Source organism: Polistes fuscatus, unplaced genomic scaffold (genome assembly GCF_010416935.1).
Source record: "Polistes fuscatus isolate 324 unplaced genomic scaffold, CU_Pfus_HIC Scaffold10, whole genome shotgun sequence".
NCBI classification, from domain to species: domain Eukaryota; kingdom Metazoa; phylum Arthropoda; class Insecta; order Hymenoptera; family Vespidae; genus Polistes; species Polistes fuscatus.
In genome coordinates, this window is record NW_025112998.1 from 3,779,577 (window position 1) to 3,793,516 (window position 13,940).

General features: G+C 30.7%; 1 protein-coding gene across 4 annotated transcripts in view; it reads left to right on the plus strand.

The window, feature by feature from the left end:
• Window positions 1-13,940, plus strand: part of LOC122526127 (mucin-5AC-like) — a 42,052-nt gene that overhangs the window by 9,912 nt on the left and 18,200 nt on the right. The window contains exons 1-2 of one of the 4 annotated variants that reach the window (XM_043649324.1): window positions 5,781-5,999; window positions 6,087-6,372. The exons of 2 other annotated variants lie outside the window; for them this stretch is intronic. In XM_043649324.1, the coding sequence (XP_043505259.1) occupies window positions 6,308-6,372 (65 nt within the window). In that variant the 5' untranslated portion in view covers window positions 5,781-5,999; window positions 6,087-6,307. Of the gene's footprint in view, window positions 1-5,780; window positions 6,000-6,086; window positions 6,373-13,940 lie in introns of those variants that run through there. One more of the 4 variants, XM_043649325.1, reaches the window with a different exon arrangement.

A 13,940-nucleotide genomic window follows, 5' to 3' on the forward strand; every position in this document is an offset into this window, starting at 1 on the left:
AGATTCATTTAGTTTCAAAAAAGTGTGAAATTTCAGTATAAAAAGAAACCTCGATTTGTTGACAAACCTATGAAATCGTTCTTTCGAATTTTGGTATTCTCATGATCGTCTTTGTAAGAAATAAATTCATTCGAAGAATGAGAAGAAGAGGGTCACGGTGGATAACGAATTGGTTTCGGGCAGCCGGCCAGGAAAAGCGATCTTTCGGATGAAGTAGGCTGATGTAGTCGATTTATAAATGGAATCGGTGAATTAAAGAGAATAATGATGTTTTCTTCCAATCTATCGATTCATCTTTTTATTTTAATGAAGATTAACAATACTATTTAACAAGAACTATGTTGGATAATTAAATTGAGTCACTTTAAGATACCGTACATTGCAATCATAGTAAATCATCGAAATGACGATTACTTCTAATATCCTATTTAAAAAAATAATTGCTAATTGTACTTATTGTGTTGCGATTGTAACTTTACATACAATAATTAAGAAAAAACTGATTTGTAACACTTTATTCGAACTATTACGGTATACACCTTCATATATATAAATTATGTATGATTTTATGTACGCATGCATATACGAATCGAGCAATTAATTCAACTTGCATCTAAATTGCTTGATTTAAAAAGAAATTATTCTTATCGAATTTAATTTAATTTTTTTTTTTTTATATAATGAATGAGTACACTCTATAACCGGATCTGCTGTTTTTGTTTTATGTTTTTTATTATTATTCATGTTTCTATATTACAAAACAATAATTACCGTTTATAAATTATTTTCAGTTTCGCGTTGCATTAACAAAAATTCCCTATGAATCATGCGACACGTGAAACATAGAAAATATTTTTGGATGAAGGGAGGGTTTCTCTTTCTTGGTAACACCATACGATGTATATCAAAAGCATTTTCATTTTCTTATTTCACCGTCGTCTTCCTTAGGGTCCAACGAGAAACCATCACGTTGATATCACGTATTCAATGTGTGGGCTTCAAGATTGTTAGAAAAGAAACGTGACTCTCTTCCGACTATTTTTTAATTTTTTTTTGGCTCCCACGTTTCCTTTTCTTTTTTTTCGTAGGAAAAATGTGAATAATCTCACAAAAATAATAATTATTATAGAAATAAATTCATCTTGTGTTGGAATTTTGTAATATCTTTTTTTTTAAAACCTCGTAAATGACAATTGACAAAATGTTGAAGTATACAAATTAATTAAAATTTTCTTTTTTTATAATTTTTTTTTCATAGAACATTGAAAATCGAGTAAATAAAAATGGAGTAACTATTTGCAAATACAAATTTTGTGTCCAACTAAATGATAGATAACAAAATGAGAGAAACGAGAAAATCATCAAAAGAAAAGCAGAAAAAAATAAATCGTAGTGCAAGCTCGGTGACCTTTTAATTGACCTTGCTTCCATGGTGTACATCGTACTCTCTTTTCGAGGTGATTGAACCTTACTTAGGTTGGTGCGCGCAATTAACTGGAACCCCGTTCGATGCGCTCTCTTAATTACCGACCATTACAGCCGTTTAAAATCCCTAACTATCCTGACAGACTTATATATTGCATATAATATATGTAAAAACCAAAAAATAATTGAATATATAAAAACGTAGAAAAATCCAAGAACAAAAAGAAAATATAAATAAATTTATCTTATTTTATTCTTTTCTTCTTTTTCTTAGAAAATAATTTTACGACAAAAAGAATGCAATAATTTGTTAATAATAAATTGATATGAATTTAATTGTATGCAGTTGCATACGCGGATGCGTTGAATTTGAAGCTCGATGATAATTTAATATTTTAACATGAATGCATTCGTTTTGTTGTAAGCACGTGGCCGCGCTAGTGTACGTGTGTCTGTGTGCTTACATAAATATACATGTGTATATATATATATATGTGCTTATGTTAGATTAGAAGAAAGATTCTAATCGTGGCACGCGCATCAAGAAGGCTCGCGTGACGCCGGAATTCGTAGTCTTAAGTCGAATTAAATGGTCACGCTTGTTAAGATCGAAGGTTCAAGGATACTGCGGGATATTTCCTTATGGCGCGTTCTTCTTCCTTTATTAACAAAAGGAAAACAAATAAAATAAACTTTTTAACAATTGTCCAACGTAAATAGATTTGCATGTAACAAAAATTAACTTGGGTTCCTAATTAACTTGTCGTTAATCGTAAAACACAGTTGCATGTTCCTTTTTTTTTGTATGATCTTGAAAAAAATAAACGTTAGACGCATTAATTGATCATCAATTAAAATCAAAATATAATAATTATCACACAGACAAAAACAAATCTAATAAAATAGGAAAACATAATAACCCCAAATTACTTCTTTCCTCACAATTAGTTCGTTTACCTAATCATCCGACTGTAATCATTCAAAATCATATAAAATTACAACGAAACGATTCGTATGTTTGGATAACTCGCAAATCCAACTCGTCCGATTACATGTTAAAATTTATTTCCATCCCTGGCGTGTTTAAACGGGGTATCAAGTATGTCCCGAATTAGAGATCTCTCGGCTATGATTAGATTTACCGCAGACAACTTCATTCGAAAACAATCATATGGATCGATGAATGCAGCGAATGGTAGATAATTTGAGCAAGAGAGAGAGAAAGAGAGAGAAATGGAGAGATATATAGAAATACAGATCCAGATCTGGATCTACAGATAGAGAGAGAGAGAGAGATAGATAGTAGAATCAGGAAACATCAACAGAAGAAGGGGTTGAGGGGTAGTTTGATACACTTTACGTCGATAACATCGACTCGAGCCTACTCTTTATCATTGAAATTCCAATGTGGTCCGAGGCACACATCTGTAATCGTTCATCGAATGAACATACACGATGCATCTATCCATTTTATTCTTTCGTTTAGTGCATTTCACTGTGATGCAGTGCACTAGACTCGTTCCTCTCGAAATCCACTCGAAAGACACTTTCCCCCTTCCCCCCTTGTCCCACCCCCATCCCCCCATACCGCTTTCAAATCGTTTCCCGTGTTCACAGCTCTCGGCTTCCAGCCAAATATCCATGAAAAGAGAGACCTCCACACGTGTTGTGGAAGTTTGTTAAGGTATTGGGATTGGAGAAGGGAGGGGGGAACTGAAACGCGAATCAGGTAATTTTCCTGACAATACCGTGTTAATTACTGTCGTTGTCCAGGAGGAGGAGGAAGAGAAGGAGGAGGAGGAGGTAGAGGTAGAGACGAAAGAAAATAAAAATAAATATCCGTTCGATACAGCGGATATTGCAAACGTTCCGTTTTATTTGTTATGTCATTGTTGGTCGTCCATCAATCATTCGATATCAGGATTTGTTGTAAATATTTATGGACAAGTTTTTTTACATGTATTTCAGGATCTCGGGATAAAGGTACTCGGGATATAGGACGGGGAGTTGAGGGTGGTAGGGGGTGGTAGAAATAATATACGAGTCTAGTTAACTCTTTGATGATAACCGCGATTATGCTTGTTGTCCAGATGATAGAATCGAGGAAAAAATATTGTTTTTCTGCAAAAGTACGACGGATTTTCTTTATCGTTTCATTGTCGTTCTATCAATCAAATTGATATCAGCGAGAACAACAAATAAACTCACACGTGTTTCAGAAGTTGATAAAGTTATTAAGCGGTTAGGAGGGTGGAAATAAAAAAAAAAAAAGTAACAACAACAAAACGAGTGAAGTGACTTTTTGATTATACTTATGATTATACCCTGACAAAAAGAAATGGCACAGCTGATGTCTGTCCAATATGATGGATATCGTAGTGGTTGTCATTTTTTACACCGTTTATTATCCGCCATGTTTTATTTATCACGTCTCATTGGATTTAAAAGTGTACGGATGTTGGCGAAAATGTTTTGACACTTTTTCCGAACGTAGTATTTAAACGTGACTTTGTGTGCTTTAAAGTTTACCACGAATTTAAAGGAGAGGTTTGATAGAAAAAAGAAAAAAGAAATGAAAAAATTAGAAAAACGTTTTAATCTGTTTCGAAGTTTCGATCATCATCAATTAAAATCGAAGAGTGCACAGGAAGATGAAAAGTTTTTCATCTTCCTAAAGCAGCTTCTCGAGACTGTCCTTGCATAACAACTTGTTTGAAATATGAGACAAGGTCATGGTCGTCGCGTTTACGATCTCCTGCGGTATCGGAATCGTAAGAGTGGCTGCAAGAGAGAAAGAAATGGAAATAAAGATAGAGATAAAAAGATAAAACTGAACCGAACCGAACCGAACTGAACTGCACCAATTGACTGACTGATTGATTGACTGACTAACTGCCTGACTTTCCCGAACTCTCCGCATAGTTTATTTCCTTATCCCTTGATCTTCCGTTCTCAAATGCTAATTTATCGTCTGTTGGAGAAAATATCTGAAATAGTATCTGTTAGATGGATCAACCCTTCTTATCCGCTTCGAAAAGCTTACCGCTGAGCAAAGGGGTTGGAAATAATAGTGTGACGTTGAGAGGACACATAGGATATGTGGAACGTTCGGAACTGCGTCACCGATGCTTTTCATAGATGCTTTCCTCCCTTCCTTCGGCTCATCTTAAAACCTTTATTGATAGTTTTAATCACTCTGTCTTTCTCTCTCTCTCTCTCTTTCCTACCCTTTCTCTACCCCCACTTTCTTTATTCATATTATATTTGGGTCATGTTATTTGTTTCGTTACAATTAATTATTTTCTTTCAAGTAGTTGATTTATTAAACTTACAAGTTTTTCACTGGAACGAGTTTAACCTAGTTTTTATTACATATATGTATATATATGTACTAATAAAAATCAACTTTTAAAAACACTCGAAAATTATTCATTTCTATGCGCTATTTGTACCGAAACAAATTTATGAATATGTAAAATAGATATACACGTTATTAATTTGTATTATTACGTTCTAATGAAAAGTGCTTAAATAAAATAAAATAAAATATATACTCGGATATGATTAAATGAATCCTTTGAGTTACGAATACTCCTTCTAACCGAAACGTTTCGTAGGGATAGAATACTTTATTGCTAGGGTGAGTTTCGTTGATTGATTGTAATTAACGAAATTAACGATAAATTACAATCGTTATTATTCTAAATGAAATAACAGAAGAAAGTTTTAATCAATCATACTTTTAGTTGTGACAAGACAAGAAGGAATTATCAAAACAAAAATTAACATTGACATTATTTGCATTCATATCAATAAACGCATGTACTCGTCCGTAATCCACACTGGTAACTTTCAACAAACGTATGTATGCGTTTACAACACTCAAAGGGTTAATTATATACTTAATTTGAAAAATTAGTGGTGCGGAAGGACGAAGGGACATTAACGCGTGGTGGGAGAAGTATGATAGGGATTCGACAGAGGGTAGCTCGAGCGGTATGAAATCCCGGGTGGTGGGGATGACGCGAAGGGTTCGGCGTTGATCGTGTCGAGTGTTCGGTACTCTTCGGTAGTCAGTCGCCCGACAGACGCCGCGTTGTGAGCATTACGTGTCTTTTACGTTGTCTCGAATTTAACTTTTACCCTTTCGAGACAGTAACAGAGACGCGACAGTAGGACGTCTTGACTATATACCTTCTGACTACTATTTCGTATTATTATCTTTCCACCTTTCCACCATCGTTGAATACGTTTTATCCGAAAGTTCTTTTTTTTTTAATTTTGCGTGGCGAATATAAGAGGATAGAAGAAAAAGTTAATTTAAAATAAATAACAAAAGATCATTATAACAAGAAGGATCACACGATCTTCGTATACGCAAGCATAGGGTCGTTGCACTTGGGCTCGTTCTTGTTGAATTTCCTCTCTTTCTCTCGCACACACACACACACATACATATACACGTATACACGCGCGCTTTATACAGAAAAGAAGTTGGTACCGTTAAGTCAGTCTTCACTTCAGATCTTTCAAGAAAAAGAAAGATTTATCTAAGAGGATACGAATTAGAAGTGGTAATCTCATTTTTTTTGACATTTTCTCCCATTGGTGAGGAGTTTTAAAGATTAAAACTAATAAGAAGATAAATTTCGATTTCGAAGAATTCGAGAGGAAGAAGGAGGGAATCGTTGGATTTAGAATCGATATCGTAAAGATGCGTACCGTGAGCGAAGTTATGAAAAATCGTGCGATCAGCTGACTAACCGAACTCTTTGGTGTTACGAGCTACGCCAGAAGGAACGACGGACGCGAACCATCGTCTATTCCGAAGAATTCTTCTTCTTCTTCTCAACAACGGCGGAGTTTATCGAGCTGTTCCGTCATGACGTTCGGCACGCCGTTCCACAACGAGAAATCTCGTTTTGCTACCATCGATGCTACCAATAGGTACGTCTTCATGAATTTCATTCGTCACGTGTCTGTAGTTTCATTCCTTCCTTCTTTCTTTCTTTCTTTCTTTCTTTCAATTTTTGTCTTTTTTTATTTATTTCTTTATTTCCTTATTTTACCCTCGTTTCTGTTTTTTTTTTCTATTCAAATTTGAGGATTAGCAATTCGAATTTTTCAAATGGGGGAAGAAAGAACGTCAAGATGGTGTCGAAGGAGTTATCGGATAAATCATATTCTTTATTACTTTTATATTTTCTAAGAAAATATACACAAATATTTAGGATTCTTCAAACTTGTAAAAAGAAAGAGTAATAAAGACATATACAAATATTTAATTTCATAGGATTGAAATTTTGAAAGAAAATTTATTATTTATTAAGTACCGAAAAAATATCAATATGGCGGACTCAATAAATCAGAAAAAATTCTCATTCATAAACACACACAAATGAATAAATAAAAAAATCATTAAATTATTTATAAAACAAATAAGAATTTTAAATTAAGTTATTTAAATTTAAAATATATATTACATATATTTATTTATTAACAATCATTCTAGTTCAAAGATTTAAGAATTAATGCTAAGGATAATATTTAAAATATATACGTGGATGAATTGAATAGTTTTAAGAGCATAGCATAGCAACAATTTTAGTTCTTTTTATTTTTGTAAAAACATAAAAACAGGTTTTAACGAGAAAAAGCATGTTTTCTATATTAAGCACAGAACTTTTCAACCCATCTATCTATACATTCATTTATTAATTTAAATATTTAAATTAAATTAAAATAATCTCTATATTTTTGTCTAATTTATTATTTTATTTATATTATTATTTTGTTTAATTAAGATAAATTTTTCGTAAGACACCCTGTAGATGCGTTATACTTATACGTTTCACTCAACGAAGAGAGAAAAATACGGTCGCTGTGTGAAACGAGTAGGAATGCGGTGGAGAAAATCAGGAAAATTAAATCTCTCCCTCTCTTTTTGTCTTTCTCTCTCTCTCTCTCTCTCTCCATCTCCTTTGCATTAAAGTTCCTATTGAAAGTAGAAATTGTTATTATTGATGTTTTCGTGTTCCGAGACAAATGGACTAATTAACTAACCACTTGTCATTAAGTTTCTTTATCAGGAACAATATTTAAAAAAAAAAGGGATGTACAGTTTCGACTGAATCTCATCGATTGTATGCAAATCAGCATTACGGTAATGCGATTTTACAGTTATCGTCTTCCTCTTCTCGTAGTAGATCTTCCACCGATCGAACGATCCATAGATTCTCGTTGTAGTTAATCGAAAAATAATTTTTCAAAAATTGTCTAACGGGTGGTGTAAAAAGTTACAATTGTTTTTATTTTCCCTTAAATAATTTTTCCTATACTTTCAGTCGAGATAATTATGTTGAATAAAAAAATAACAATCGTTAGATTCTCGATAGAAGTAGCCCAATAATAATCCTCTTTCTCTCTACCCTATCTTTCCACAGGATGAAGCGATAATCTTCTCCGAGCGAATGAAAATTTATACGTCCGATCATTATTACCAAGGTATGATGCTAAATGAGACACGAAATGAAATATAATAGGACCCCTGTTAGGCGAGTTAATAAATACCGTGTGATTGGGGTAAAAGGGCATATAGATATTTCTCGATATTAAATAACAAGTTTCCTCCTTATTCAAAAATATTACAAAAATAAGTAAATTTTCTAACTGTTTTGTTTTTTCTTTCTAATTTATAAACAATACATTTATATATATGATGTAACTGGTTACTTTCTACATAATTATGTTATTTTACATAACTGAGTGAGTAAGAAAATTTGTAAGACATCTTTACGCAGACGTAACCGCCTTGTTTCTAACCCAAGGACGTAATCTTATATTCGCGTAACATGAATTTCTAGGATGAGAGAAGAAACCTTTCAGAGAATGATCGAATAAAATTGAATAAGAGAGAGACCGGTCGATGAACCTAACTAATGCTATAGTGTGTTACATCTATAAAAGTACGGAAACGAGGAGACAAGGTCGCGGTATAAAGGAGAGTAGATTGCTACGACCTTATTATCTTCGATCCAACGTTTATATAGATCGTGATCTATAGAGAGAAAGAGATCGTAAAGCTTTATTCACATTGAACGATTTCAAATATTTTTTGTATTTACAAAAATTAATCCAAATTTAATTAACATTAAAATGAATTCAATGATATTTTAATTGAGAACCACTGATTAAAGGAATTTTTGTTTAAATCCAATCGATAAATCGTATAAAACGTTTCTCATATATTCCGAGAAAATCTTCAAGACAAAGAATAAATCAAGATTGATCATTCTTGATCATTTTTCGATAAAATACACAAAGAAAACTGATACATACTTCCTTTTAAGTAATTAGACAAGTATACAAACGTTCTTTTCGAGAATAAAACTCTAATGGTATTATCACAAAGTAACATGAGAGAAATATAATAATATAATGTTATTCTTTTGACTTACGTTGAATAGTGTTCAACAGGAAACTCACTTTCCCTCGCGAACGAATCTTATGCATATATAATAGTCGTTGACACTTCCGTTATTGTGATCATTATTGTTTGCTTCGGACATTGACTAAACAATACTATAATACTTCGTACCTTCATTTAGTGTGTATGTATATGCCTTTGTTCTTGAGAAAAAGGAAGGGATACTTAATGGGAAAAGAAAGAATGAGATAGAGGGAGATGAAGGTATAATAATTTAATAATAATTTGTTTCCTTATATGTTCAAGTTCGAGGATATTCATGCGATATATTTTATTTCTCTAATCACAATAGTCTCGTTAAATAAATCATTTTTATTCGTGAACTGGATAACAATATAAAAAATCAACATGGCGTCTTCTCAGAGGTCACTGTTGTCGAATCATAAATTTCTTTTGCTTGGTTTCCTTGACTCTTATTTTTATTTTTTATTCTTATCTTATTTTATACAATTTATTGTTAGTTATTCTAATAGCCATAGGAAAAGTCGCACATTCATTGTCGCATTAGTGACTGTTTATGGTTATTGCGCCAATTCCCTTCTACATCCGTCCACCGCGTCATTCTTTCGCGCGTAGGCTGGCTACCATTTCATTTCGTACACGAGTATCAAATATGTCTGTACATAATAATAATGTGCCTCTTCTTTCTTTTTTTTTTACATGTGTATTTGTGTGTGTATTTTGAATTAATGTGCTTACATTTGTATACTCAAAATAATAAATCATTTTTAGATGACTTTAAATACATCTCTTATTAATCTATTTATCATGTTTACATTATTTAGGAAGTTGTAATACATCTAATTTATTGTACAAGATTAAGTAAAAATTTCTAGTTAATTCTTATAATTAATTATATATATATATATATATAATATTTTTAGAAATATATTTTTAGGTGAATTTTTGTTCAGATTGTATGCTACAAGTCGTACAATAATTGATCTGAAAAATGACATTAGGAACTTTTGTATTCACCCTATAGATGTAACGAGTTATATATTTATGTATCATTATAGTCAATAAAATTGAACAATTCATAATAATTATTCCCTTTTTACTATCATTATTATTTTTATTATTTAAAATATGTAATTGCCTGCAATTCAGACGTAAATGAGTGTTTTTTTGTTTTACATGGTATTATTATAATATCGAATATCTTTTCTTTTGAAGAAGACACACGCGATATCGAGATAGTATGCGTGCAGACGATAGAATGATTACTCGAAAATTTACGGGTAATCAGAGTCGCGTGACAGTGACAAACTGGCACAAGATTTACCAATGCTTTCAAAAAGAGTTTCAGTTACGTGAATTTCGTCAATTTTTTTCCGCTCCCAAATAATATAACAAGAATGATTCTTCTCTTATTGTTCAATACAATTGATTTCTTTTACGGTGTGTTTATGCATTTTCTATATATATATATATACACTATATAATACAGAATAGTACAATATAGTACAGTATAATACAATACAAAGTAGTTTAGTGTAATATACGAGGATATATTTAAAAGACTATGTCGATAAATAAAAGTGATTTTGACCGTAAAAAAAAGTGTTCTTTTTTTTAACAGACTTCAAACTTTTCAGCCCATCCACGTATTTTATATTTCATAGGAAATATGAACTATATCAAATATTTATATAATGAATTTTGTATTAATATTATTAATATTATTATATTATTTATTAATAGTCATTTTTAAGATAGAATTATTTAAAGAATTCTAAGAATTATTTTGAGAAGAAGTAGTTTAAGAATTAATAGGAAGGGTAACTAAAATTAGGTGAAAAATGATCACTTTGGATTTTCAATTGCACTAATAATTATTGAAAAAAATCAAATACAAATATATATATATATATAATAGGATAATTATTATATAATATATCTGATTGTGGTAAAATTGTTATTCGACTCTCTCACGCCATTATTACTCATCTTAGCATTTTCTGTTATACAACTTTCCATTTCTACGCATTTACACATATACAATACTTATATAGATATATATATGAGAGAAGAAAAAAAGAAAAAGAATATCACGCCTATGTTCGAGTTTTTTTTCTTTACCTCGTTGTTTCTTTACTTCCTGTTAACTTTTCTGACCCTATTTAAAATTGCCTTCACCTGGTGAAATCTGATCGGATTAAATTGTTTACACAGTTTCGTTTCTATAATTATCATGTCAATTAATTAATTAATTAATTACTTTTTATATAACAAACTACAGACACGCGTGCAAAAAAATATTATACGTTGGTAGGTCGAAAAGTTTTGTGTCCAACATAGAAACAATATTTTTTCATGAGTTTCAAAACTTTTCATCCCATTCTCGTATCAAGCTTTTTTGTTTGTAAATTATACCGAGATATTTTTTTTTCTGTAAGAATTATTTAACTTTCGCAATAGGATACATTTTTTGGTAAAATCTATAAATTGATTTAATTAATAATCAGAGTTTGTTATCGTATTACTGAGAATCGTTGACTTACAAATGAATAATGCGTAAAAAATACCTAAGACGTTTTATCATCGGTTGATAATTATAAATGTGCATCGATAATAAATTTCCGCATGTTAATATAGTTGTCGAACGGATCGATAGAAGATCCATCATTCGATTCACGAGCTCGCACGTGACAAGCCTTTCTGTTATTAGTGTTGCCTTGTGCTTACAACCGAGTCTGTGAAAGAAGAAAGAAGACTCTTCTTCCTTCATTAACGAATCGTACGGTCAGTGACCTAAACACGTTCATATCAACAATAACTTCTCCATACGATCATTCTTTATTTCGATTTAAACAATAAAAATAAAAATGATAATATTAATAATAAGTTTTATATTAATGAACGTAATTAGAAATTTAATTTATTATTAAAATAATGTCATTTATTTTTATTCACTTATATTTATGTATAAATAAAATTTAATTAAGTATTATAGTTATTTTCTAATTATATATATAAAAAAAAAATATTTCTCTATTATTAATATTTATTTTTATAATCATTTAAATATTAGAATGTGTTTGCTGTGTTTTTAATATAAAGTAATATCGTTTTCTCTGCTTCAAGTTTTTTTTACACAATTCAATAAATTCTAAGAATTTGTGGTTTGCCACGTGTGCTCATACATTTTTTACACAAATGCACAAATTTGTAAATCAAATGAATGGGAATTAATGTTAAGCCTTAATTATTTTTGTTTGCATGATCGGAATGACCGATGAAAATATTTAAATATACGTATGCATTTGTTATATATGTTTCTAATGAAAAGACAATAAGCATTAAAAATCAATGTGGAAAAAAAATGGAATAAAAAAAAAAATAAGAGAGAAAAGTCGATCGTAAAGTCGATTTTTTTGTATTCATAGACGAAGCTCACGTTACGTGCCTAGGGTCAAGAGCAGGTAAACAATATAAAGACTATCTCCCTCTCTCTCTCTCTTTCTCTCTCTCTTTTTTTCTTTCTTTCTTTCATGCATGCATACCTAAGCAGAAAAAAAAACTCGAACAAGCTTATTAATAAAAATGGTATAGCATTTGCGTGTTACAAGCGCGATAATAATTGAAACTTACAAAATATGAAAGTTATTATTTTCTTATTTCAATAAAAATGTCATTACATTTGTTTAATTATGTGCGTGTGTGAGTGTGTACATATGTTTATATAATAATATAATTCTTTTTTGTTCAAGAAATGAAACTTCTTTTAGAAAGATACCAAAACTTGGAATCAAGACAAAAAGTGAAAGATTTTGATGGGAGCATAACTGATACAAAAAAATTAAAGCTCGACACAAAAATGTGATAAGAATTGTTGAAAAAATATTTTACTCTAGCAACAAAATAATAAATAATAAGAGAATATAAAATAAAATCTAATTGTGTATGTGAACATCAAAATTGATCACATTCTTTTGTACAATGGAACTCTTACTACATTTGAAATCATTTTTATGGTACGTTATTCTTTTTTTCTTTTTTTTTCTTTTTATTTCATAGAATTATATTATTCTTAGCACATTATCATTGAGGTAAATTATTTTTATAACAACCACCTCTCTAGAATATTGTTTGTTTATCACATTTATCCTTATACCCACGTTTATAATATCATTACCGACTATATCATTAATTTTTTGTCAAAACATAATATAAACGTTATTTTTAATATTATTTATTTTTATACTGATCACTATTTATATATACTTTTTATCGACTTGGGCTTTCATCAAAAACTCGCAATTCTCGATAAAATTAGGAATAGCGAATCATTGTATGGAATGAGCTAGAAACTTGTAGGTGGGCCAAAAGTTCTTATGTTAGACAATTTAAAAAATTGATAACTCTTTAAGAAAATCTGTTTAAATTATCACTAAACGTATAACTAACAAATTGAAGCAATAATCTCTTTACAATATTAAATAATAATAAATAAAATTTAATAATTAAAATGTTTGATTAAGAAAATCTAATTGATCATTAAATAATATACTCTACGAAACATTTTTTATCCAACTAAGGCATTTTTATCCAGACTGTACATATTATTATCCTTCTTTTTCTATTTCTCTAACTCTCTTTATATGCTATGTTAACAACGGGGCAATGCTACCTCGTAGAAAATCTCACAACGAGGTCGATGTGAGCACGGTACGCGTACTTCCGTAAATATAGTTTTACCTGTGTTAGTCGTTTTATTTATAACTAAGAAAGCAAGATGAAAGAGAAAGAGAGAGGGGGGAATAAATAAGTAGAGAAAAAAAAAACGAGGACAAATCTTTTGGTCGAAATGATGAAATTTTCTCTCTGAATTTTTCGCGAACATCATATATATATATATATACTTACACGTATATATTTCAATACACGTATATTTATGTGTATGATTATACATGTTTATGTGCGTGTATATATCTAACCAGTCGAGTTTTAACCAATTCAGTCTCAACTTATTGCGGAGTCAACGACGAGGACGATGATGATGACGACAAAGTATGCTCCTGCATTT